At 35.0% G+C, this 26,439-nt stretch overlaps 1 protein-coding gene across 1 annotated transcript in view; it reads left to right on the top strand.

Moving 5' to 3' along the window:
* Positions 1-26,439, top strand: part of Lrp6 (LDL receptor related protein 6) — a 170,906-nt gene that overhangs the window by 117,697 nt on the left and 26,770 nt on the right. Inside the window, 13 exon segments of the mRNA XM_047549455.1 lie at positions 2,096-2,279; positions 2,282-2,311; positions 2,961-3,152; positions 3,155-3,249; positions 4,270-4,496; positions 6,987-7,171; positions 7,782-8,030; positions 8,033-8,107; positions 11,673-11,875; positions 13,906-14,117; positions 15,478-15,668; positions 22,239-22,448; positions 25,055-25,180. Coding sequence (XP_047405411.1) covers positions 2,096-2,279; positions 2,282-2,311; positions 2,961-3,152; positions 3,155-3,249; positions 4,270-4,496; positions 6,987-7,171; positions 7,782-8,030; positions 8,033-8,107; positions 11,673-11,875; positions 13,906-14,117; positions 15,478-15,668; positions 22,239-22,448; positions 25,055-25,180 — 2,179 coding nt within the window.

Genomic DNA, 26,439 nt, shown 5'->3' with positions numbered 1-26,439 from the left:
ATAAAAATCTTATATCTGATATAGACAAACATTACTGTAATCTCTCCTTCATCAGATATAAATCAAATATTTATTGAAATTTGCTAATGAAAATGTAAGAATATAAGACAGTTTTGCTTGATCAGATTCCAAGTACTGGTTTTGTCTGTTTTTAGTTGTTCAGCAAGTGTTTTTAAATTTTTAGGAGAGAGAAAGGGATGTAGCTCAGTAGTAGAGTGGTCCTGAGTTCAATCCCCAATCCCCAGCAAGGCTTGTGGCCCCCCCCCGCCCCTCCCCATTATAATTGAAAACAAATGCAGAAACTTAAGGTGATCATGGTACATTTTAACTTTTTTTCCAGTTTTTTTTTTTTTTTTAATTGGTGCTTCATAGTTGTACATAATGGTGGGATATGTTGTTTCATATTAGTACATGGACACCATATAACAATATAATTTGGTCAATATCACTCCATATTTTGGTTTGGTTTGAGGTTTTTTTGGTACCGAAGATTGAACTCAGGGGTGCTTTACCACTAAGCTACAACCTCTGCCCTTTTTATGATTTATTTTGGAACAGTCTCACTCAGTTGCTTAGGGTTTTGCTAAATTGCCGAAGTTGGCCTTGAATGTTAGATCTTCCTGCCTCAGCCTCCCAAACTGCTGGGATTACAGGTATGCACCACCACATCCAGCCACTCCCTGTATTTTAAATTTTCATTTAATAGAAGAATTGCATGCAACATCTTAAAATTGCCAGAATTTTTGGAAGGAAGAGCAATAAGGGCTGGAGTTGTAGCTCAGTGGTAGAGCACTTGTCTAGCATGTGTGAGGTATTGGATTGGATTCTCAGCATTGCATATAAATAAATAAAGGTCCATTAACAACTTAAAAAAAAGCAATAAGAGATTCGAGGGAAAAAGATCGAATGTTAGTATATGTTGAGTGCTTGAAATCCTTCTCATTAAAACATGATGTTGTAGTTTGTGAAAGCCTTGTTAATGGTGTTACCAGAGTCCTAGACCAGACAGGGCCTGACTTTTCAGAGTCCCAACAAACCAGGTCTGTCTACTTTGCCCTAAACATCAAACATAAAGTATTGGTGAAGAAGGAAAGGAATTTATTCAGTATAGCTAACATTGGGAGGACTGAGAGGATCCAGTATCTTCAGTTCCATCTTTAGGGTTACTGACAAGAGCTTTGGGTTTAAATAGGGAAAGAATTAGGGCAGAGGACAAGGGGTATATATGCATAATTTAGCAGTCTTAGTCAAACTGAGGTCTGGTTGATCATTATTTTAGGATTGGTCATGATGGGCTTTATGGGCAGCTGTAAGAATGCTGCTGTTGCCTGGTGGGTAATTTCGATTTATCACAAGGTGTTTGATGTTTCTGGAATCCAGATTGACTGCAGGAAAGAATGACTCAGAGAAAAGGACAGAGCTGAAAAGCAAGATGGTGTTAGTTCCTTAACATTCAGAGCAATGACTGGAGAGTTCTCGGTGCTACTCTTGGTGTTTGGTATAGGACATTTTAAACAGTGACATTTGAAAATCTGTTGATTATGATGTCCCTGTAAACTTTGAAAATACCCTCAGTTACCTTTATCTTGGAGAGGACTACCAGCTATATGTGATAGTTGCAGAGAGGGTGTCATAAACTATAGATACTGTTTTGATAATAACCTTAGGGGAGTAAGAGATTTATTGAGACCCCTTTTATCTGTTAATTTTTTTATTGGCGGTTGTTTAAATAATAACAACAAAATAAAAAGCATGCTAAGTGGAAAGAATCCTAAAAACACATTAGCTCTTTATAAACTGTGAGATTTCACATGAATCTCATTTTCCTACTATGGTAAAGATGAAGGTAGCAAAGGAGACAGGCAAGAAAGAAGGCAGAGATGACAAGCTTTTATCCTGTGTTCAGTTACCCATGATATCTGCAGGCCCAGGTGAAAAGTCAGTTAGGAAAGCAACCTTTAAATCCTTGATACAATAGGAATAACTAGAATATTTTTGGATTTTGATTCAATAGGCAGTTGTATGTCTCATTTTTAAATACATTTGAAAGATAAATACCTCATCCTTTTCCTTCTCTTCAAATTTAAACTTGAAGGTTATGAATACTGATGGCACTGGAAGACGAGTACTAGTGGAGGACAAAATTCCTCACATATTTGGCTTTACTTTGTTGGGTGACTATGTTTACTGGACTGACTGGCAGAGGCGAAGCATCGAAAGAGTACACAAACAAAGTGCAGAGAGGGAAATCATCATAGATCAGTTGCCTGATCTCATGGGCTAAAGGCCACAAATGTTCATCGAATCATTGGTAAGTAACTACAAAATCTCTTAGAAATGGAAACTAGAAAAGAGAAAAGATAGTCAACAACTTGTGAAGCAGTAGTGTAAATTGTTGATGTTTGAGGTAATATAGAAATCCTTTTTAATTCTTTCATGTTGACTTAGCATTCTGGCTTCACAGTTTGAATTAAAGGACCAAATATACATGCATAAGCACTCATACACCTTCATCAAAATAATTTAATTCTATGTTATGAATAATGCACCTTATTTTAAAGCTTTCTGTACAAAGAAAAGTATTTTGTTCCAGGCACCGTGGTGTGTGCCTGTAATTTGAACTACTCAGGAGGTTGAGGCAGGAGGATCACAGTTCTAGGCTATCCCTGGCAATTTAGCAAAACTTGATTTCAGAATATGAAAAGGGCAAGAGATGTAGCTCAGTGGTAGAGTGCCCCTGGGTTCAATCACCAGTAATGGGAGGGGGCACTCTGCTATACTTTTATTCTCTTTTAATCCTCATATTGCTTGTTTTTGAGAAGAGAATTAGAACTCTAGTTAGGGAGCAGCATAGTCATAGGTCTTTGCAAATCAGATATGTACTAATTCAGAAGTGAAGTGTGTTGATTATGTCAACATGTGTGTCCTTCTGTGCCTTTCCTAACTATTATATCTTTTAGGTTCTAACCCCTGTGCTGAGGAAAATGGGGGATGTAGCCATCTTTGCCTCTATAGGCCTCAGGGCCTTCGCTGTGCCTGTCCCATTGGCTTTGAACTCATCAGTGACATGAAGACCTGCATTGTCCCAGAGGCTTTTCTTTTGTTTTCACGGAGAGCAGATATTAGACGAATTTCTTTGGAAACAAACAATAATATGTAGCTATTCCACTCACTGGTGTCAAAGAAGCTTCTGCTTTGGATTTTGATGTAACAGACAACCGAATTTACTGGACTGATATATCACTCAAGGTTAGCAGAAAAAATTAGAGTATTAAAGCGGGGGTACTAACAGGGAAAACTTCTGAATTTCTGAATCTTCATGCTATTATAGCCCCTCTCTCTCATTGATTGATAAGAGTTCAACAAAAGCCCTTAACTTTTGTAAGAAAGTGAAGGGAAAAGCCTGCTTAGTATTTTACTAGGTGTCTTTTTATGCAACATACTTTGCTAGAGGTTTTGAATCCGCAAAACATAATCTTTCTCCACTTTGTTACATTTAAGGATGATAAATACCATTTTTTGCAGTTAACCGAGTAAACAGTTTTATGTTTCACACAAAGTGGCTTATAGAGGTTGACTCTTAACTTTAAACAAAATTTTGAAGGCTGACAGGTAGAAAGTGCCATTTGATATTTTGTTGTTGTTGTTGTTTTTTAAAGTGGTGCTGAGGAGCCTCACACATACTAGACAAATGCTCTACCATTGAGCTACAACCCCAGCCCAGAAAGTGCCATTTGTGACTTACAGCATCTCTTCACATTCTTTTTCCTAGAATAAATATTGAGAAGCATACTGAGATAGAAAGAGAAACTCATTACCAAAATCTGGAATATAATTTTCCTTGTTCCAGATTGTTGTGGGCTCATTCAGATACCTTATGTAAACTCTTGTTTAATTTAAAAAAATATGGGTTCTTGGAACCAGGGTTCTTGGCAGAGTAAAGTGTCTACAGCATTATGGTCACATGTTTTTCACTGATTACTAATAAATTTTAAAGATTCATTCTGTTGTAGTGGAATAAATTTTGGTTCTTGAGAGTTTCATGATTTTCTCTCTGAAGTGCCAGTAAAATTCATTGTTGGAGTTTTAAGAGATTGACATTAAATTTTCCTGTGCTTGAAAACTATGTAAATTTTATTGGGAAGCAGTATATCTTCTATCTCTTGACATTTCTGCATCTTTCTACCTTCAAGACAGCCAGACCAAACCTTCCTGGATAGTGTTTTGTACTTAAATCATGTAACTCAGTTGTGAATTTTATCTTTGCAGACTATCAGCAGAGCCTTTATGAATGGCAGTGCACTGGAACATGTGGTAGAGTTTGGCTTAGATTACCCAGAAGGCATGGCAGTGGACTGGCTTGGGAAGAACTTATACTGGGCGGACACAGGAACAAATCGAATTGAAGTGTCAAAGTTGGATGGGCAGCACCGACAAGTTTTGGTGTGGAAAGACTTAGATAGCCCCAGAGCTTTAGCACTGGACCCTGCTGAAGGGTAAATAGCTTTATGTATGCATTCTTTGAAACTACATTGCACATTTGAGGAACATGACCTTGATTGCTTGAATTATGCTCATTGGTTATCTGACAACTAATAGCTAGCTAGGCTTTACTTAAAACCATTCACTGTGATTTCATTGGTTAATATTAATTATTAACTAAAGTCTATTTCTGTTGTAACTAATATTGGGTGAAGAAAGAATGAAATTAATTCATAATCAAATATTACTGATAAGTATTTCTATATTAGATGAATAACCCTTTTAAACATAGATTCAACCTGTATTTTGCTTGCACCTACCTCCAGAGTAATAATTAGATTACAAACATAGGGTATTAAAGTCCCTGAAATAACGTTGTATGTGAAGAAATAACTATAGTTGTGCCCCCTTTTCCTTGGCTCTGCTTTCTGCAGTTTCAGTTACCCGTGGCTCAAAAATATTAAATGAGGGTGGGAGGGATTAGTGTTAGGGTCAGGGTTAGGGTAAGGGAGGGGGGCAAGAATGGAGGAAGGAAGGACTGTATAGAGGGAAAAGAGGGGTGGGAGGGGTGGGGGGCAAGGGAAAAATATTTTTACAAAATGGGATAAAAACTTAAAATCATTGTGAATTTTATCAATATTTTTACAGTTATTTTCCCCTAATTCTTAGATTTGCATTGGTAATGCATACATTAACTTTTAATTAATAATAGTATCTTACTATTTGTAAATATTAAATTCAATCTTGATATATAATCATTCTTATTAAATTCACATTTACTACTAACAATCTAATAAAATTTTATAGTAAATTAAAAAAAATATTAAATGAAAAATTCCAGAAGTAAATAATTCATAAATTTAAAATAACTTTATTACAGTATTTTCCCCATTTTATATTAGTGGGTGTTAATCTCTTACTGGGCCAAATTTGTAAATAACACTTCATTATATATATGTATAGGAAAAAAATACATAGTATTTGTTATGTCTTGGGTTCAGGCATCCATTACTGGGAGTCTTGCAGCGTGTCCTTTATAGCTAGGGAGGGCTACCATCTAATGTGTCCATCTAATCAGAAAGCCACATCAAAAACAACTTCTCTGCACTGACACATTGTGGGATTATGGTGATCTTTGCTTTAAACATTAGTTGTCAGATAAACTTAGTAGTTGGAACTAAGGATTCTAATATAGATTGCTGTTGGCAAGTGTAAAATTCTTGAACAGTTATTTTTCTTTGGTTCTTTTGATGTGTATATGCTTGTCAACTGACAAGTACAAATTAAAAAAAAGCCTAGTACTACTTTAATTTTCAGGAAAGCATGTTCATGTGTTTCTACCAAGTTAACCATCAGCTGATAGGCTGATGAGTGAATGTCTTTCCTCAGGTACTTCTTGAGAGTTGGCATTTGGAATGTTTTCCTAGTGCCAGTATTCAGTGTCTTAAACTAGCATCTTCCTAAGTTAGTTGGAAGGCATTTGGTTAAGGGTGAGGTTCTAGTTCTAGGTCTGCCATGAAACTGACTTGGAAACATGAGACAAAACATTCATTCTTTTAGTCCTTTGTTCTCTCCATCTATAAAACACCTAGACTGTAGGGGTAGTTCTAAGATTAAAGTGAACGACTTTAAAAAAAAAAAAAAGCAAAGACTATTTTAAAATTTTAGCCAGGCACAGTGGCACATGCCTATAATCCCTGAAGCTCAGGAGGCTGAGGCAGGAGTATCATGAATCCAAAGCCAGCCACAGCAACTTAGTGAGGCCCTAAGCAACTCAGTGAGACTCTGTCTATAAATAAAATACAAAATAGAGCCAGAGATGTGGCTCAGTGATTGAGTGCCTCTGAGTTCAATCCTGGTCCCCGCACCCCCGCGACTTTTTTTCCCCAGAGATTGTGGTAGTAGTATTCATTCCTCTTTTGACACATCAAGGGTGATTCATTGTTCTTATTCTTATTATTGTTCCCCTGGATGGTATGACCAAATGCAGGTTCAGGCTTTTCATTTGACTTGAGCCTTTCAAAGGCTTACTGCTTATTTTACATTTGATGTAATTCTGCAGCTTGTTTTTGAGGCAAGCTGATTACATAAGGTAAGTTCAACATTTTAAAAATTGAAGTTATTTGCATTCACAAACACAAAGACATTTTAGTCAAAAGTGAACCAAATTCTTAGACTGGAGCTTTAATCCTTTGCTTTTTCATGAATATTTGTTTTATAAATACTATAACTGCAATAAAGAAACCATTGGTGTGTTTCCAATTCGTAGGTTTGGATGGAATAAATTCATTGGAAAGGCTAAGGAGAGCTGACTCACTTCTTTTTGGGGAAGTGAAAAAATAAATTTAGTTGAAAGTGACGAAGTAATTAAAAGAATTTTGTTTTACCCATTTTCTTGATATACTATATATTTCTTTAAATTTCTTTAGTTAGTGTGAATGAATATAACCAGTTTCCCCAGAAAATCAAAAGTGAAATGTTAACTGTCAATTGTTTGAATTCAGATTTATGTATTGGACTGAATGGGGTGGAAAACCTAAGATAGACAGAGCTGCTATGGATGGAAGCGAACGTACTACATTAGTTCCAAATGTGGGGCGGGCAAATGGCCTAACTATTGATTATGCTAAAAGGAGGCTTTATTGGACAGACCTGGACACCAACTTAATAGAATCTTCAAATATGCTTGGTAAGCTTTACTACTTTTATTGGGGTGGTATGTTTTTTTACACAAATATCAGTGACTGCTGTTCATTATTGATTAGATACTATTAATATAACTTCATATAGATGACTAGCTTCTTTCTCTGTTCTGGAGTTGTATCATTACTAACAATAGTAGCCGACTACGGGATTTATATCTATTTCATATGCAAAAATTTCATTATTATTGGGTTTGTAGTAACGTTTGTAACTCCCTCTATTCCTGAAGTAATTTTTTATACCAGTTTAAAAATTGTGTGTGTGTGTGTGTGTGTGTGTCATCTTCTTGTGGAAAGAGGAAACATTATACTGTAGAGCCTTATGTAGTAAAAACAATTAAATAGACCATTCATAGGAATTTAAACAACACAGTGATTTATAGTAGGAATATGATTTGGGGGCATGGGATCAGACTACAGATAGATTGATTTCAGAGAACCAGTCTAGTTTTAGAGTTCCTTTCTAATGAATTGTTCTATTTTAAATGTTTACAAATGTAATGTTTTACATGTTTTTGTTTTGCAAACAAGATGCTTGTATTTTCACATATTTCATCCCTCTGTGTCTCCCCTGTCTACTGCCTTTCCAAAAATAGGGACTGAACCGTGAAGTTATAGCAGATGACTTGCCTCATCCTTTTGGCTTAACTCAGTACCAAGATTATATCTACTGGACGGACTGGAGCCGACGCAGCATTGAGCGTGCCAACAAAACCAGTGGCCAAAACCGCACCATCATTCAGGGCCATTTGGATTATGTGATGGACATCCTCGTCTTTCACTCCTCTCGGCAGGCAGGGTGGAATGAGTGTGCTTCCAGCAATGGGCACTGCTCCCACCTCTGCTTAGCGTGCCGGTTGGAGGTTTTGTTTGTGGATGCCCTGCTCACTACTCCTTGAATGCTGATAATAGAACTTGTAGTGGTAAGCAGTATTTTGAAAGTGCTTAAATTGATCTTTTTCTAGGGTAAAAAGTTGTGGATGTCAAGTTGGTCATCTATGTAGTTAAGGGGAAGGCCAGAGGGAGGAGTGATGCAAATTTTTGTCACTTGTTTGATGATAGCAACTTGATGTTTTGGAAAAGTCTTTTACCCTTGGGCATTAATATGTAGTGTAAAATGTACATAATGTCAGAGGGGCATGCATGCATGTTTGTACATCATTCATATTTCATTTTTAAGGAAGGGAAGAACAGAACCAATAGTACAACAAACAGAATCCCAGAGTATAACCTCCTGTTTTTTGAAGTGTATAGAATAGGACAAACAAAAAATTTACTTACAGATGAGTCCAGGAAGACAATGCACATGAGAAAATTTAACCCAATATAAAGCAGTAGTCAGTAGATGAGGAACTAGAGAGCACATGCTTTCCAACATAGTGGATGGTTGCTACTTAATTCCAGCTGGTATTCTCATCTAGTCATGAATGTAGTGTTTTGGTTCTTTTCATTTTTAAATATTGGCAAGTAGTTCACATTAAACATTACATACATGCAGTGCTGACAGCTTAGTGTATAAAAGAACATTGTTGGCTAGGGGAAATCTGGTACTGGTTTATCTGATCAAGAAATAGCTAAAGACCAGATCAGAAAGAATAGATTCATGGGAGACATCGGGGGATGTGCTAATATGGAAGAAAGTAATAAACTTGTTACAAGATACTGATATAATTAAGTACTTTGTTCTGTGCCTGAGAAAATGTATCAGAAATCACACAGGAAAAGATTTAGTCTATTCTGATACAGGATTCAGTTGTGAAAGAGAATATAGCCATATAGTTTAATGATGAAGAGGTTATACTTTTGAATCTGTCAAAATTAGTGTTTTACTTAATGCAACTTAATTTTTCTCATTTTAAAAATGAGGATAATAATAAATACCTTATAGGGTTATTGTAAAGATACGATACCTGCTCTGATTCCTGGGAAAAAGAAAGGGTAGCCTGAAAGTCAAGACTAGCATGGTTATGCAGGTAGGCTTAGACTGTGGTATTGGCAGTGGTAAAGAGAGATGTTGATGGAATCAAGGTATATTTTGCAGCTAGAATGAATAGAACTTAGGGTTCTTGTGGAGTCACATTTGATGGTCTGTGAGAAAGTGGTGAGATTAAAGGTATAAATTTTGGAATTGCCAGGTGTATTTAAATGAATGAGATTACCTAGAGAGAATGTATAGTGCAGGACCAGGAAACTTTTTCCATAAAGGACCATATTATAAATATTTTAGAATTTGTGGGTATGTGGGCTCTGTACTTACTCATTTCTGCCCATCTCTCCACTATTGCATGAAACCAGCCATGAACAATACATTTTTAAAGTAGGCATGACTAAATTCCAGTAAAACTTTATTACCAAAAATAGGTAGCATGCAAGATTTGGTTTATGGGCCATAGTGTGCCTGTTTCTGGTAGAGAGAGAGAGAGAAAAGGGACTTGGTAATCTATGGGATTCTGGTTCAGAAGAGAGAGTTTATAGAGGACCCTGAAAAGTGGCAGCCAGAGAGGTAAGAAGAAAAGCAGGGGAGAATTGAGGCACTGAAGAAAAGAGTTAAGGTTGTTTCTTAAGAACTGTGATTGATGCTGAGAGGGTGAATAAGTTGATACCTAAAATAGTATCCATTAGAGTTTTGAGTAAGGTTATTAGTAGTAACCCTGAGAGAATGAATTCAGGGAATTAATGGTAAAATGCAGATTTGAGTAGTTTAAAAACATTAATAGAAAAAAAAGGAAGAGGCAGAAGTATATATAGACATCTCTTTGAAGAAGTCTGACTTTGAATGGAAGGAGAAAATGGGGTAATAATTGATGAAGAAAAAGAGAAAATGAAATATTTTTGAGGGCATTAGTCTTGTAGTTGCTTATGCCCAGACTTGTTGGTTGTTGGGTAAAGGCCATGAGAAATCACTGCTAAATGTCCTTAATGTCTGTTGACTGCCTTTCTGAGATATGTAAGCAGTGCTTCAAAAGGTTTATTGTGTACTCTTTTTTTTTTTTGTGGGGGTGGGTACTGGGCATTGAACCTAGGGGCACTTAACCATTGAGCCACATCCCCAGCCCTTTTTAATATTTATTTAGAGACAGGGTCTTGCTGAGTTACTTAGAAACTAGGTAAATTGCTGAGGCTGACTTTGAACTCACAATCCTCCTGCCTTAGCCCCTCGAGCCACTGGGATTATAGGGGTGTGCCACTGAGGCCAACTGTGTACTCTTTATATTGAGTGCTATTTAAGATTTGTGTAGAAATATATTAGATTCCAGGGCACATTATAAGAGAAGTTTAACACAAAATTCTTGCCCTCAAAAATTTCTGACATTTTGTCTTTTACTCTTTGACCTGTATTATTCTAATAATATTCTGTTCTTATTTTTAATCTCTTATTGTGCCAAATGTATGCATTAATTCATCATAGGTTTATATAGGAAAAAATGGTATATATAGGATTCTGTACTGTCTGTTGTTTGAGGTATCCACTGGGAGTCTTGGAACATATCTCCCACTGATAAGGGGGAACAACTGTATTTTAGTGAGGATTTATCACTGCCATTCTTTTCTAGATGTTTTCATATGATAAAAATGATTACATAATAATCAAAAGCCTAGTCCCTGGAAAAGGGAAATATTTTATGCATTTTCCCTCTTCATGAATTAAATGCATCATCTTGGCATCAAAGGAGAATTTTTTTTTTTTTTTAGTGAAAATACAAATGTAAGGTTTCTTTTGAGGATTAAAAATAAAGATTGTAAAATGTCTATTATTATTAATTCAGGGATAATTTTTATCTGCCTTTTATCCCTGCAACCATCATATTCATGACAGAGCTATATAAAGTTCATATCTGCATTCATGAGGGTTTAATTCTTGTAAGTTTATTACTGCTACTACTAATAATTGATAATAATAAACAATAGTTATTTGTACTTTTATATCATGGCTTCCAGTTTTTAAAGTATTTTCATTTAAGTTATAAAATTTTTACATCAACTCAATGAGAAGGGCAAGGTGGCTGTTATCTTTATTTTACAGTTGGATAATATTTGATCCAGGGAGGGTCAGTGACTTAGTGATCAAATAACTAAATAATGAAGAGTCTGAATTTAAAAGTTATTATGAAATTTCTTCTTTGATCTATGGAGGCCCAGGTGTTAGGCCACACATCACACACAAGAACAGGTTGAGGAGGAGTAGAGTTATTCGCCTGATAGACTAGAATTAAGTGTACCTTTATCAGATGCTTCATTGAAATTGTCTTCTATGGTATCTCTATGAAAGAAGGAGAAAAGTAGACTAGGTGATTATGTCACTGGGTAATTCATAACCCAGAGTACTGATCATTATCACTCTGAAGAGAGTTTTGGAGAGCATGTCCTCAGTCCTGCTACGTCTGTCTGTATTTTATGTAGGAGATAATATACAATAGGCTATTCAAATCTTTGGGTAATGCAAGACTCAATAACTATATTTTGAATTTGCTCTTTTCTTTCTTTAAGCCCCCACCACTTTCCTGCTCTTCAGTCAAAAGAGTGCTATCAATCGCATGGTGATTGATGAACAACAGAGTCCTGACATCATCCTTCCCATCCACAGTCTTCGAAATGTCCGGGCCATTGACTATGACCCCCTGGACAAGCAGCTCTATTGGATCGACTCACGACAAAACATGATCCGAAAGGCTCAAGAAGATGGCAGCCAGGTAATTCGGGGCTCATTAATTTCTTCTCTTCCCTTCCCCTTCCTCTTTCTTTTCTCTTTTCTCCTCTCTTTTTCTTTCTTTTGTTTTCCCTCCCTCCCTTTTCATCTGTCTATCCATCTTTCTTCTTATATTGGAGATTGAACTCAGGACCTCACACTGGTAGGCCAAGGGTCTTGAGCTACGTCTCTAGCCCTTTTTATTTGAAACACGGTCTGACTAAGTTGATAAGGCTGGCCTTGAACTTGTGAGTCTCCTGCCTGAGCCTCCTAGTAACTGGAATTAAGGAGTGTGCCACTATGCTTAGCCAGGGCTCAGTTCAAAATCCGTTTCTTCTGATTAGTAATTGGACTAACCAATTATACTATTTCACTTGATTCTGCTTAAGTGTGTGTGTGTCAGAGAGAGAGAGACTGAGATTTTGAACTTAGAAGCTCTCTCCTCCTGATGATCTTTCTGAGTAAATAATTACTTGACAATGGTATTGGGTTAGAAATTATATTAGGATAACTTAAGCTCTTATATCAGTATTGACTGTCACTGTTACATCCATTTATCTAGTCTTTTCCCTTATGATTCCATTTGTGTGGAATGTTAGAAGTTTTGAAGTCAGATAGGCCTTAGTTCTGATCTAAGCTCTATCTTTTCCTAGGATTCTTATAAACTTTCTTAACTGAAAAAAATGCAAAGCACATAGCACTTACCTGTTATGTGGTAGGGACTTGATAAATAAGAGTTACATTATTGATTACCTATTATTTAAAAGGTTCAGAGGACAGGAAACATAACATAATCTTATAAAATTTAAAACATCTAGGATGTGCTGTTGATCCAGTATTTTTTGGTAAATATTATTTAGTGACTATGAGATAGGAATGAGAATATTGTCAGTCTTATTTATGCCTACACACTAGTAATGGATTTATATATTACTATCATTTTTTGTTTCTGTGACCAAGCAGTGTTAGATTGGGATTACAATAAATATAACTCTTTATTGTCTTCCGTATAGCAGTGATGTTAAATTTAATTTTGAATGTACAAAAATTTAGGGGGATTCAATTATTAATTTTTGCTACCTCTTTTCAAACAGGAGCAAGGAGGTAATATATTAGGACTATGGAAAGATTCTTTAGGGGTGGGGTTATAGTTGTATATTCTAGATACACTTTATACTGGTAGGTCAGAACTAATGACTGATAACTAGTAGATAGAAACTATGGTTATTATATAACCAAGGACATGGCAAATAAATTAAATAACCACATTAAGAAATGTTTCCTCAAAGTCTTGGTAAATGAAATGTATTCAGATGGACAAATCTTCTCACGATTGACTTTGTATAAAAAAAAAATACACACACATATTTACTTATTTGTGTGGGGGAGTGAATTTCAGGATTAGAGGAAGAGATGATTGATAGAGTTGGTTTGTAGTCCTGACTCGTGTTATCATTTCTAGAGCAATTTCTCTTAATTCTAAACTGTTGACATTTGGGGCCAGATAAATCTTTGTTGTGGGGGCTACCCTACATGTTGTAGAATGTTTAACAGCATCCTTTGCCTCTACCCACTAAGATGCCAATAATATCCCTGTAGTCCTGACAACCAAAAATGTCTCCAAACATTGCCAGTTGTCTATAGGGGACAGACATTATCCCTGATTGAGAAACATGTCTCTGTAGGTATTTCTGGGGTGTGGTTCTAGCCACAGTTGTGTACAGTTTGCAGGAGGCTGCTGCTGCTTTCTCCCTTCTGTCTCTAATCAAGGCATCATTGGGTTCTTGGAGCAACTAATCTATCCTCAGCTCCCTCTTCTACCCCAGGGCATAACAATCCATGGAATATTTGAGGTGCATGTTAACAAAGAAGCACATTATCTGTAACAAATGTGTTGGTAAAAAAGCTCCCAAAGACTTGAGACATCCTTCTCAGGTGTGTGACCACATAGGCGGAAGTATTGTGAATGGATACCTCAGGGCCATTTGGTATGGAGTCTTTAACTTTCTGTGTGTGTCTTTTTCTTTCCTTTAGGGCTTTACTGTGGTTGTGAGCTCAGTTCCAAATCAGAACTTAGAAATACAACCCTATGACCTCAGCATTGACATTTATAGCCGGTACATCTATTGGACTTGTGAGGCTACCAATGTCATTAATGTGACAAGATTAGATGGAAGATCGATTGGAGTGGTGCTGAAAGGCGAGCAAGACAGACCTCGAGCCATTGTGGTAAACCCAGAGAAAGGGTATGTTACTAAAGTGGTATTCAGCTATCTTTGCATCTAAGACCCTTCTTGATTTCCTTTTCAGCTCTTTATTTATCTTTAAGTATTCTTAAGTCTGTGCTCCCGTGAACAGCTCATTATTCTTCATCCACTTGCCCATGCATTTTCTTATAGCTTTCTTTTACTTTCTTTTATTTCACTGCCTAGGATTTCCTTTCTTGGTTTAGTTCTAAATTTCACTCATACCTACAGGAACTTTGCAGCTGCCATTTCCTCCATGAAGTTTTCCTTGGTCTTCCCACCCCCAGCCAGATGTGATTCTCCCCTCTCCTAGATACTCAGTGCTCTGTATCTGTTATTCTCTATTCATATTTAGTCCTTTTCAGTTTGTCTGATACTTAACTATTTTTCAGTTGTATATTTCTTACTATGCCTTAGACTCTTTATGACAAGAATTAATGTTTTTTTTTTCATTTATACAGAGCTTTGCATTTAATAAATATTAAATACTCAGTTGCATATGAAAGATAAAGAATTCAGCAAGGAAAGTAGCTTATTTATAAAAAATTACAGAAAAGGGATGAAACCTATAAGTTAAATATATAAGAAATGATTCATATAACTTGTTTTTAGTTATTAACAAAAAGGAACTTAAAATTTTGTGTCTAGTTCCCTCTGGCGACTGATTTCTAATTTATTGTGTTATTCTGAAAACATTGGCATGCCTATGTCTAACACTCTTCTGTTAATCTATACAAGTTAATTACTTTGAATTTTTGTGTGCTCTTTGTTACTTCTATGAAAGTAGAAGTATACCATGGCCTTTTTTAATATTAAAGTTTAGGTGGGAGGGACAAATGGGGAATGGTAAATCAGTGAGTATGAAGCTATAGTTAGATCGGAGTAAAAAGTTTTGACACTGTTGCACAGTAGGGTGACTATACATAACATTTGTGTATTATATATCTCTAAAAACTAGAAAAAAGGATTTTGAATGATAAAACTTAAGATAATTATACCTGGTTATGCATGTATACATGTATTAAAACATCATATGTTACTCCATGCATATGTACAATTTTTATCACCTTAAAAATAAATTAAAACAGATTTAAAGACATTTACAAGTAAGATTTAAAATATTATTTTACCTTCATTTATCTTCTTTTTTTTTATAGTGATTGGTATCAAGCCCAAGGGCTTTGTGCATACTAGGCAAGCATTCCACCACTGAGCTGCATCCCTAGCCCCTACCTCTATTTGTCTTAATCATTAAGCATATTCTTATTTTACATAGTTTCTTACTTTGATAACTTCTCATTTCTTCTAATTACTCTTCAGGTGAAGTATAACTTCTTATTTTCTTCTAATTACTCTTCAGGTACATGTACTTCACCAATCTTCAGGAAAGATCTCCTAAAATTGAACGGGCTGCTTTGGATGGAACGGAACGGGAGGTCCTCTTTTTCAGTGGCTTAAGTAAACCAATTGCCTTAGCTCTTGATAGCCGGTTGGGCAAGCTCTTTTGGGCTGATTCAGATCTCCGGCGAATTGAAAGCAGTGATCTCTCAGGTACCCAAGAAGTATATATCCATATTTTTGAGTTTTAAGATGATTTAATAGCGTTTGCATTTTTCTTGCATTGTATTTCTGTACAGATTTGTTTACAGTTTTATTTTGTGTAGTATACATCAAGTTGTTTGGGCAAGAGCCTTTTCTTTAATCATCATCATGTACTTGCTCTGTTATCTAATTATTTGCCAGTTTTCTTGATATGGTAGTAGAATATTTCTTATGTATCTTTTTTCTTAGTTCTTCTCCTCTGGTTTACATTCTCATCTGATTGGTGGTCTCCCTGCTTGATTTTCCTTATAAAAGTGTACACATATAAACTTTCATGAACATAATTTTATATATACAAATTTAATTTCTGAAACATGTTTTTTGTTTTGTTTTGGGTGTTACTGGGGATTGAACCAAGGGCCTCATGCATGCTGGGCAAGTGCTCTACCACTGAGCTACATCTCCAGCCCTTTTCATTTTATTTTGAGACAGGGTCTCACTTAGTTACTCAGGCTAGCCTTGAACTTGATTTTCTCCTGCTTCTGCTTCCTGAGTAGCATAAATTACAGGTGTGCCCCATTGCTCCCTGCCTGAAGTGTGGTTACTAATGTCACCACTTTAAAAATCTTCAGGACAGTCTCATAACCTGCAGGAGAAAGGTTTAAATGTATTAATTTGCTCTAAATTGATATTTACCTTTCACAAACTTAGCTTGACCTTACATTCCTCATATTTTAACCAAATTAAATCATTCTTTGTTCTTAAGACACTTTAATTTCTCATTTCTCTATAGTGCTCTGTGATTATATTTTACTCATCTACCCTAATTTCTTATATCTAAACATCCTGTACAGCCTTACTAGTGATCAGGGAAATTAAATTAAAATAATACATTGTGTCTATTAGGGTGATGAAAACTTGTTAAAGTTGATTATAGTTAACACTGGCCAGAATGATAGAAAATAACATTCTCATATGGTTTGGTGAAAATGGGATTAGATAGAGCCTTATGTGGAGGGTAATTTGTCAGTAATTATCAGCATTTAAAACTGGCATTCCCTTCAATCTGGCAGTTTCCCTTTTTAGAGAAATATAAACCCAGGTGTAAGGGGTTTGTAATTGTTTTTCATGGAGAAACATTCTACTACATTAGTGTATAGGATATTAAAGTCCTTTGAAAGAGTGAGGTAGATATGTGTGCACTGATGTAGAAGGATGGGGACTTTTTAAAACAAATTCATAACCATGTTTATTAAGATCCAGTTTTGTTTAAAATTTAAAACTATACAGTGTATATGCATGAACCTCCTGCCACACACAAAGTATATATACCATTAAGAAATAAGAGCACATTTGTATGTTCACCTTTTTTTTTTCCTTGTAGTTATAGATGGACAGAATGCTTATTTTTATGTGGTGCTTTGTTTATTTTTATGTGGTGCTAAGGTTCGAACCCAGTGCCTCACATTGCTAGGCAAGTGCTCTGCCACTGAGCTACAACCTAGCCCTGTATGTTCACTTTGAAATATGTAGACACATATGCCTTGAGAAAGATTTGGAACGTTAGCATTATAAAATGTTAAAAATATTATTTCAAATTTTATATTTCTGAATACATTTGTAATTTAAAATATAAAAAAACAATTCTGGCCAGATGTATTGGCACATGCCTGTAATCTCAGCAGCTCGGGAGGCAGAGGCAGGAGGATTGCAAGTTCAAAGCCAGCCTCAGCAACTTTAGGAAGGCCCTAAGCAAATTAATGAGACTCTGTCTCAAAATAAAAATTTTTTAAAAGGGCTTGGGAATGTGGCTCAGTAGTTTAGCACCCCTGGGTTCAATCCCTGTATCAAAAAACTAAAATAAAAACAAAACAATTTTGTCTTTTCTTCAGGTTCTAGAGCCCCCTTTGCTTTCTCCAATTCTGAATAATCATTTACCTAGTTACGCAAGTGTATTCACGTCTGCCATGGAATATCCTTCCCCTGATCTGATTTCCTGTGTCTCTTATTTCACCTCTGTTTTGTATAATAATTGTTTATGTCCATGTTTCAGCTCTTGTATTATTATTGAAGATGTTTTCCCTTGCCTTTTCTCTCTTTCTCTTCTTTTATGATGTTTGGTTTTTGTTATTAAAGTAACACATGTTCATTAAAGAAAGTCTGGAAAATAACTTAAGGTATCAAGAGATTATCTGCCACACTAATTTTAACTTCAGGGAGTTAACTTCCATTTTTTAAATTGTTTTTCTCACTTTTTTTATTGGTGCATTAGCGTTGTACATAATGATGGGATTTTCCTCACAATATAATAATATAATTTGGCAAATATCACCCCTCAGCAATTCCCCTCATCCTCCCTCCCTGCTTTCTACCCTTCTATTCTCCTCCTTCTCTACCCCAGAGGTAACTTTTGATGTTTTTCTTTGCCATGCATGTTTTGAGGAGTTTGTGTTTATTTAACCTATACACACACACACACACAAACACACAAACACACACACATTTATATATCTTTTCACTTTGTAATATAAATAGTCCCATCATGTATTCTTTTATAGATTGCTTTTTTCAGGAAAATTATGGTTTTGAGATGATCCATGTTGATCCAGCTCTGTTGTTTGTTTTCAGTGCTAAATAGCATTTTATTGTGTGACTATTCTGTTATTTGTCTATTTAGCTATCTACACTGTCTAAAAAAATTTCTGAATTTTTTTTTGCCATGAATATAGTAAATGTCCCTCTGCAAACATTTAAACATTTCTTCAAGGCCTAATATTACTAGTGGAATTTCTAAATATAATATGGACATATATGTGTATGTATGTATGTCTGTTAAACAGGTATAGATTACTCTCCAGTGTGATTATATCAATTTGAAGTTTGTATCAGTAATATATGAGAGTTACCACTCATATTATTGTTATTGTTATTGTCAGGCTTACAGATTTTTGCCAATCCAGTAAGTTTAAAAGATAAATCACATTAATAAAAGTTTTCATTACCCTGTTTCTAGCAAGGCTTAACAAAATGTCATGTTTTTATTGGTAATTCACATTTCTTTTGTGAATTGCCGTTCACAGCCTCTGTTCATTTTAATTTTCCCTTCTTTTCTGTTTTTAGAGACAGAGTCTCTCTAAGTTTTCCTGGCTGGCCTTGAACTTGCAATCCTCCTGCCTCAGCCTCCAGAATAGCTGGTATTACAGGCGAGTGCCACTGTGCCCAGCTGCCGTTTTTCTATTTTGGATTTCTAGAATTCTTTATGTATTCAGATTATTAATTCATTATTTAGTTACATATGAATTGGAGAATAATTAGCATGTTTAAGAAATTTACTCTTTTTATCCATAACCATGAATATCCTTCCTTTATTTTGGTCTTGTTTAATAGTTTTTAGTACATTTCATAGTTTTTTCTGTAGTGCTCTTGTACTTCATTTGCAGATATATAGGAGCCTTCTTTTACTTATAAGGAACCAAGTTTTTTTTTTTTTTTTTTTTCCAATCTGCGTGGCAAATTGAGTTTTCAACACCATTGACTAAATAATCCATCTTTTCTGATACACAACTTTTATTATATATAAGATTCTTGTACATACTCTAGTCTTATCTTTTTAGTCCTCTCACATGAATGCATTCTCTTGCATAGATCTATATAGTCTTCCCCCCTTCTCCTTAGAGGATATGTTCCATGATTTCCAGTGGATGCCTGAAACTATGGATAATACCAAGCCCCAAATATGCTATTTTATTTCCTGTATGCCCTGCAGCGTAACCACATAGTACCAGAGTTAATCTCTTTCCCTGTTTTATGCGCTCGTACCTCCTTCATATCTTGTACTTTGGGGCCACTGTCAAGCAAAAGAAATGTTTCTTGAACACAAGCACTATGATACTGTGATAGGTTTTTTTTTTTTTTTTAACAGACTGCATTTTGATTCATTGTACACACATGGGGCACAACTTTATTTCTATGGTTGTAAACAATGTAGATTCACACCATTCATGTAATCATACATGTACATAGGGTAATGATGTCTGTCTCAGTCCACTATCTTTCCTTCCTCCACCCCTCCCTCCCCATTTCCCTCTACACAATCCAGATTTCCTCCATTCTTCTCTTGCTCCCCCCCCCCCCCCCGCCCATTATGTATCATCATCCACTTATCAGAGAAAGCATCCAACCTTTGGTTTTTTGGGCTTAGCTTATTTCACTTAGCATGATATTCTCCAGCTCCATCCATTTATCAGCAAATGCCATAATTTTTTCTTTTTATGGCTGAGTAATATTCCATTGTGTATATATATCATAGTTTCTTTATCCATTGATCAATTGAAGGGCATCTAGGTTGGTTCCACAATCTAGCTATTGTGAGTTTTATATGAGATGACTACCAAGATACCAATGGTAGGTACCTTATATGATGGTGCTGAACTTTCTCCACTATAAATATTTTTTTCTCCTATTATACAGTTCTTTTTCTTCTACTTTCTTGGAGAGCTTTTTAAATTTGTCATCCAGCTTTCTTATTGAAAAAAAGGTTTTTTTGAATTTTCCAGTGTCATAATTTGCAAAAGCTGTTTTGTTTGTTCATTTTGTTTTTTCCTCTGAATGCTCTGCTCTTGAAGCATCCTGTTCTATAGGGTTTTAATGACTAATTTATTTATTTTCTGCTGCTTTTGTTTTTCTCTTATTTCAATTTAAAATTAGTTTCAATTTTTTTTTTTAATATATATTTTAGTTGTCAATGGACCTTTATTTATTTTCATGGGGTACTGGGGATTGAACCCAGTGCCTCACACATAATAGGCAAGTGCTCTACCACAGAGCTATAACCCCAGCCAGTTTCAATTTTATACAGAGGTTTTCTTTAAATATTTGGTGATCCTTACTTGTTTGTTTATATTTAATATCAGGCTGGACACAGTGTTGCAGCAGCTTGGCATGGCTGAGGCAGGAGGATTTCAAGTTCAAAGCCAGCAGCGGCAACTGAGTGAGGCCCTAAGCAATTCAGCGAGACCCTGTCTCTAAATAAAATATGAAAAAGGGGTTGGGGATGTGGCTTAATGGTTAAGTGCCTCTGGGTCAATCCCTGATACACCCCTGCCCCCCAAAAAATGTAGAAATGGTTTGCCTAGTGTTCTTAAAAGATGTTGGGGATGGTATTATCATTAGAAAGATTTTAAGTAATACTCTTATGATAATCCATTTATGGCACTAACTTTTTGTCTTTGCCTGGTATATTAAAGTCTGATTATTTTCAGTCTTCTGCCAGACTAAAGGAGGAGTTCCAGGAGCTATTTAACTTGAACATAATTTTGGTTAATACTCTCTTTCTAGCCCCAGCCATATAAATCCTCCCTATGCTGCATTCTAAAATACCTGGTGCTTCCATATCCTCAGGATGAGTTTATGCACTAATCTTTTATTGCCCATCACCACCAATTTAGTATTAGTAGAGAACATAAGTAACCTTGTTCTTAATCTGCCATGTTGACTTAGGTAATGCCTTCCTTTCTGGTTTCTCCACTTTTCTCCATTTATTAAAACATAGCATTATGCTTGCCTCTTTCCTAGAACTATCCTTGTTATTCCTAAAACATAAGCTAATGTCTTTCTTTAACTGAACTCATTAATTAGAAATCTTGAAAACTTTCCACATATATTCAAAGGACTATTATGAAGAAAAGGGAAAGGATTATATATATTATTTTCTTTTTTTCTTTTTTTTTTTGAGTGAGGAAGAAGCAATGAATAAAGAATAGCATGTGTGGACTCAGATGTCAGCCTCCTGTGTGGAAGAACTTTCACACTGTCAAACAATAAAACAACTTGCTTCTTCAGAGTCTAGATAGCTCTGTGTTTGGGATGTTATAGGAATAATTCTTGTCTTGGGGTAAGGCTTGACCCAGTGAGTCAGTCTTCTTTCTGTGTTCTGAGAAGCCAGGTGGGATGAGAGCAGAGTTGTTTTCACAGATGTTCTCCCCTAGTAGGGGGTGCCAAGCATAAATCTCTGGGCTCACCATCACTGCTTCATTTAAAGAAGGGCCATTTTTATCTGTTTTATATTGGAGTTTCCATAAAATTAAGTTTGAAAAATGGACTCTACTAAAATGAAAAATGAAATAAGCTGCTCGATTCTTTTCTACATTTCTGTAAAGTAGACAATTTACTGTCTCTTTATTGTGGTACTTGGTAATGAACCCAGGGATGCTTCACCTCTGAGCTATATTCCCAGCCATTTTTTAATTTGAGGTAGGGTCTCACTAAGTTGACCTGGTTGGCCTTAAACTTGTGATCCTTCTGCCTCAGCCTCCTGAGTAGCTGGGATTACTGGTGTGTGTCCCTATACCCAGCTTACTATTTATTCTTTTTTTTTTAATTATTTATTCTTGATAGCACATTGATTCATTGTCTGTTTTCTGATGTGTATATATTCTCAGCATGATTTTTAAGCTTTGTGGTAAAGAGCTCATCCTTTTCTTTCCCATACTTAGAGTCTAACTGGTATTCATTAAATAATGGTTGAAAGTATGATTTGACAAAATTAATCATTGCTGTTGAATGTTCTCCTTTTCCAAGGTGCCAACAGGATAGTGTTAGAAGACTCCAATATTTTGCAGCCTGTGGGACTGACTGTGTTTGAAAACTGGCTCTATTGGATTGATAAGCAGCAGCAAATGATTGAAAAAATTGACATGACAGGTCGAGAGGGCAGAACCAAAGTCCAGGCTCGAATTGCCCAGCTTAGTGACATTCATGCAGTAAAGGAGCTGAACCTTCAGGAATACAGTAAGTGCTGATGGACTAAGGCTATTTGGAGGACTTGTTTGTGTTGTAAGAAACTGATATATACTTTTATGTTTTCTTGGCCTCTTTTATCTTCAAGATTTTCATGTACTTTTAGTTTTGCCATTTTTAAAAAACAAATTCTTTATACTTTTATAGCTTTATGTCAAACTCATCTGGAATCTTTTCCAAATTGATAATTTCCTTGTAATGCAGGAATGGGAGAAAGTCGTGTTCTTGCTCATTTAAAAAAATTTGTGCTGAGGTTATAGCTCAGTGGTACACTTGCCTAGTATGCATGAAGAAGTCCTAGGTTCTGTCCTCAGCAACACACACTCTCTCTCTCTCTCTCTCTCTCTCTCTCTCTCTCTCTCTCTCTCTCTCTCTCTCTCTCTCACACACACACACACACACACACACACACACACTCACACACACCACACAGACTGTAAGTATTAACTCTGCTTTTCGTGCCTTTTCTTTATCTCCTTCAGTCACTTTGAGATACTGGTAGTATTAACTTTTATTTCTCTTTTTCACTCCTTACCCTTATGGTTTGAACAAAGGCAAAAATTATACTTTATATAAAGATTGATATGCTTATTGTGGATTAACGATATTTTTAAGCAAAAGCAAAATAAACTACATATAGTATGTAAACAGAGAAGACTTAAATCAGAAAGTGCTTATTTATTATTTCTCTTTTAGATAAGTTTAATTCCTAACTTAGAAAAATAGTTATGATTTTTAAATTTTATGAAAACTTTGGAAAATGACTAAGCATCTTGGCTTAATTTCTTTTTAATTCATATATATAACCAAAAGTATCCTCATAGCAGTGATTATTATAGGACTTACATTATGATAGTGCTAAAGTTTAGTGGAAAACTAGAGAGGGAACCATTATAATGCCTTAACTGTCTCAGCTCAGTGCTTTCCAGTAGAGTTGAAGCATGAAAAGAAAATGAGGGAATGTGAAAGCCATTCCTTGTTCATTTCAGGTGTTCATTATGTTGCCACCAATCATGAATTAGGATGTAAAATTAAAGGTATTTGAGAAAGTTAGAATTTTTGTCATTTTATGTTGTAACTTGGACTAGGCATTTAATAGAAATAAGGTAATAATGACAATACCTGCATCATTTAGTTGATAAATGAATATTTGTTTTTGCAGAAAACCTCAATGGATTTTTTTTTTTTTTTTTAGCATTTTGGCTAAGAGTATGTTCTTTGTTTTTATCTTTAGGAAAACATATTTAAAGTTTCTAATAACATAAGAGAATGATATTTTTGTTAATCAAAAGTTTCATGGAATTAAAGATTGAGAGACATTGCTGTATAGATTGTATTTTCTAATATAATGAGACATTGCTGTATAGATTGTATTTTCTAATATAAGTGATGTCTGTTTTGGACAATCTCTTTCATAGATGATTGATTTTCTCAATCTCATCAACACAAACAAGCATAACATGTTATTATAGATGAAAGTTGGATAATAAATGATGGTACATTAAATGCTGTTTTGGGGTTTTTGTGTGTGTATGATGACAGGTCAAGTTGCTTGTAACACAAACTAAATAGAAAATTCACAGCAATGATTTTTAAAATACAGTTTGTGAACCATATTTTTACATGTTTTGCCTAATGTTTTGTTTCTCTAACTTTGCCCAAATTTGAGGAAATTAGACATTTGTAATACTGCAAGTTACCCTTTGCAATTGACCAAGCAATAATTTTTGACTGTCTCTGAATAGTTCAATTCCATGTGATTTTAAGTTTTTTCTCCTGATAACTTTAATTCTCAATGGATTCCTCACTAAAATACACCTTTTAGGTGAAATCATTTTATCTTTTAAAAGATAAAATTTCTGAGATAAAATCTTAAGAGTTCTTATATTTTAAATAGAATGATATCCAGGTCTTAGTGAATTCCCTAGCAATGTTTCTATTAGTTCCATTAATTAGCTTTTCTTGTTTGCAAAATTAACATAAGGAGCTGAGGGTTGTGGCTCAGTGTTGGAGTGCTTGCTTAATGTGCGAAGCACTGGGTTCAATTCTCAGCACCACATAAAAATAAAGATATCATGTCCATCTACAATTAAAAAATATTTAAAAATTTAAAAATTATCCAGGTCTCAGTGGATTCCCTAGCAATGTTTCTATTAGTTCCATTAATTAGCTTTTCTTGTTTGCAAAATTAACATAAGGAGCTGAGGGTTGTGGCTCAGTGTTGGAGTGCTTGCTTAATGTGCGAAGCACTGGGTTCAATTCTCAGCACCACATAAAAATAAAGATATCATGTCCATCTACAATTAAAAAATATTTAAAAATTTAAAAATCATATCTTTGGAAGAAAAACAAAATTAACATAAGTCTGTAATATTATGTTATTTTTATGTATATGTGTGTGTGTATATATATAAAACCACTATATAAATAAGTATATATAAATAACAGCAACAGTGGTTAGGTATAAATCTATTCTTATAGGTTGTATGGGAATGGAGTGAAGAATTATGTTATGGAAGTAAAGTCCAAGCTGATTTTACATTTGGGTTTCATGTAGTTCATAAATAACCAACTTTTATAATCATTCCTTTTTCCAGGACAGCACCCTTGTGCCCAGGATAATGGTGGCTGTTCCCATATTTGTCTTGTAAAAGGAGATGGTACTACAAGGTGTTCTTGCCCCATGCACTTGGTTCTGCTTCAAGATGAGCTATCTTGTGGAGGTAAATACATCATAATTTTCTTGTGGTAGTCTAAATGCCACTGTATTTCATACCATGGTTTTAGCCTTCTATGATTAGGCAGTGAAATTACCTAATTAAATTGGTTTCTTGTGTTCCATTCATCTGCACTGTACTAGGCTTTTGAGTTATTTTCTCTCTCCTCATCCCCTCATCTCCCTCATCTCCTTCCCCTCATCCCCTGAAAACCACCATTTTAATCTTTGTTTCTGAGTTTGACTTTTACACTCTACATATAAGTGGATTTATGTGATATTTGTCTTTCTGTGCCTTGCTTATTTCATTTAACTTTATGATCTCTAGGTTTGTTTGTTGCAAATGATAGCGTTTCCCTCTTTTTTAAAGCAGAATAGTATTTCATTGTATATGTATTTGCCACACTTTCAGCCTGTGAATGAGTATATTTCCTAATAATTATGGTAACTTCCCTACCTTCCCAGAGGGTAGCAAGATTAATTAATATCACCTCTTGTAATCTATATCCACTGATTTCTGGATTATGTCAGTTTATGTATCATTGTTGGGATACATCTGGTGAAAAGAATGTTCTTTTGTTCTATCCATTAATAGTTCCCTGTTGCTTTTTGTATTTACCTAGTTAATAAAATAAAAAATAATTATAATCATTTCTTAAAACTACCAAGAATATAGTGATTATATTGTGAAGTTTGTTTAATTACTTACAAGGCATAACAGATTGGTACATTTCTTCATTAAATCACAATATGGCAATATCAAGCACCATAATAATTTTCTTACCCTTAATTCAGAATTCCTGTTGGGAATAATTCTGAGTTAATTCAATGAAAGGAAAAAACACTGTCATGCTGTTATTTATAATGATGGAAATTTTAAACAATCTAATTTTTATTGTTTGGAAAATTCTTCAATAAAATAACGAGTTCATACAGCTTCTAAATGCTATGTCATGAAACTGATGCAAAAATATATTTGACTCAAGTGAAGGAAAGACTTATTAAAATGATGTAGATCAACAGTAGAGTGTTTGCATAGCATGTGTGAAGCCCAGGGTTCTATCCCTAGTACCTCAAAAGAAAGAAAAATAAGTGTTTTCTTCTATGATAAAAATTAAATAAAATACATACATCTGTAAGCCAAGATTTAAAGCTAGCATACATTCAAAACTATAAAAATTGTTGACAAAATGGGATTACAAGTAAATTTTATTTTTCTAACTTGTTTTAACTCTTTAGCAAAGACTTTTTATTATGAGTAAAAGT

The sequence above is a fragment of the Sciurus carolinensis genome, chromosome 4, assembly GCF_902686445.1.
Source record: "Sciurus carolinensis chromosome 4, mSciCar1.2, whole genome shotgun sequence".
In the NCBI taxonomy this organism is placed as follows: Eukaryota; Metazoa; Chordata; class Mammalia; order Rodentia; family Sciuridae; genus Sciurus; species Sciurus carolinensis.
Note: the sequence above shows the minus strand (reverse complement) of the source record. Positions and strands in the feature narration are given on the sequence as shown.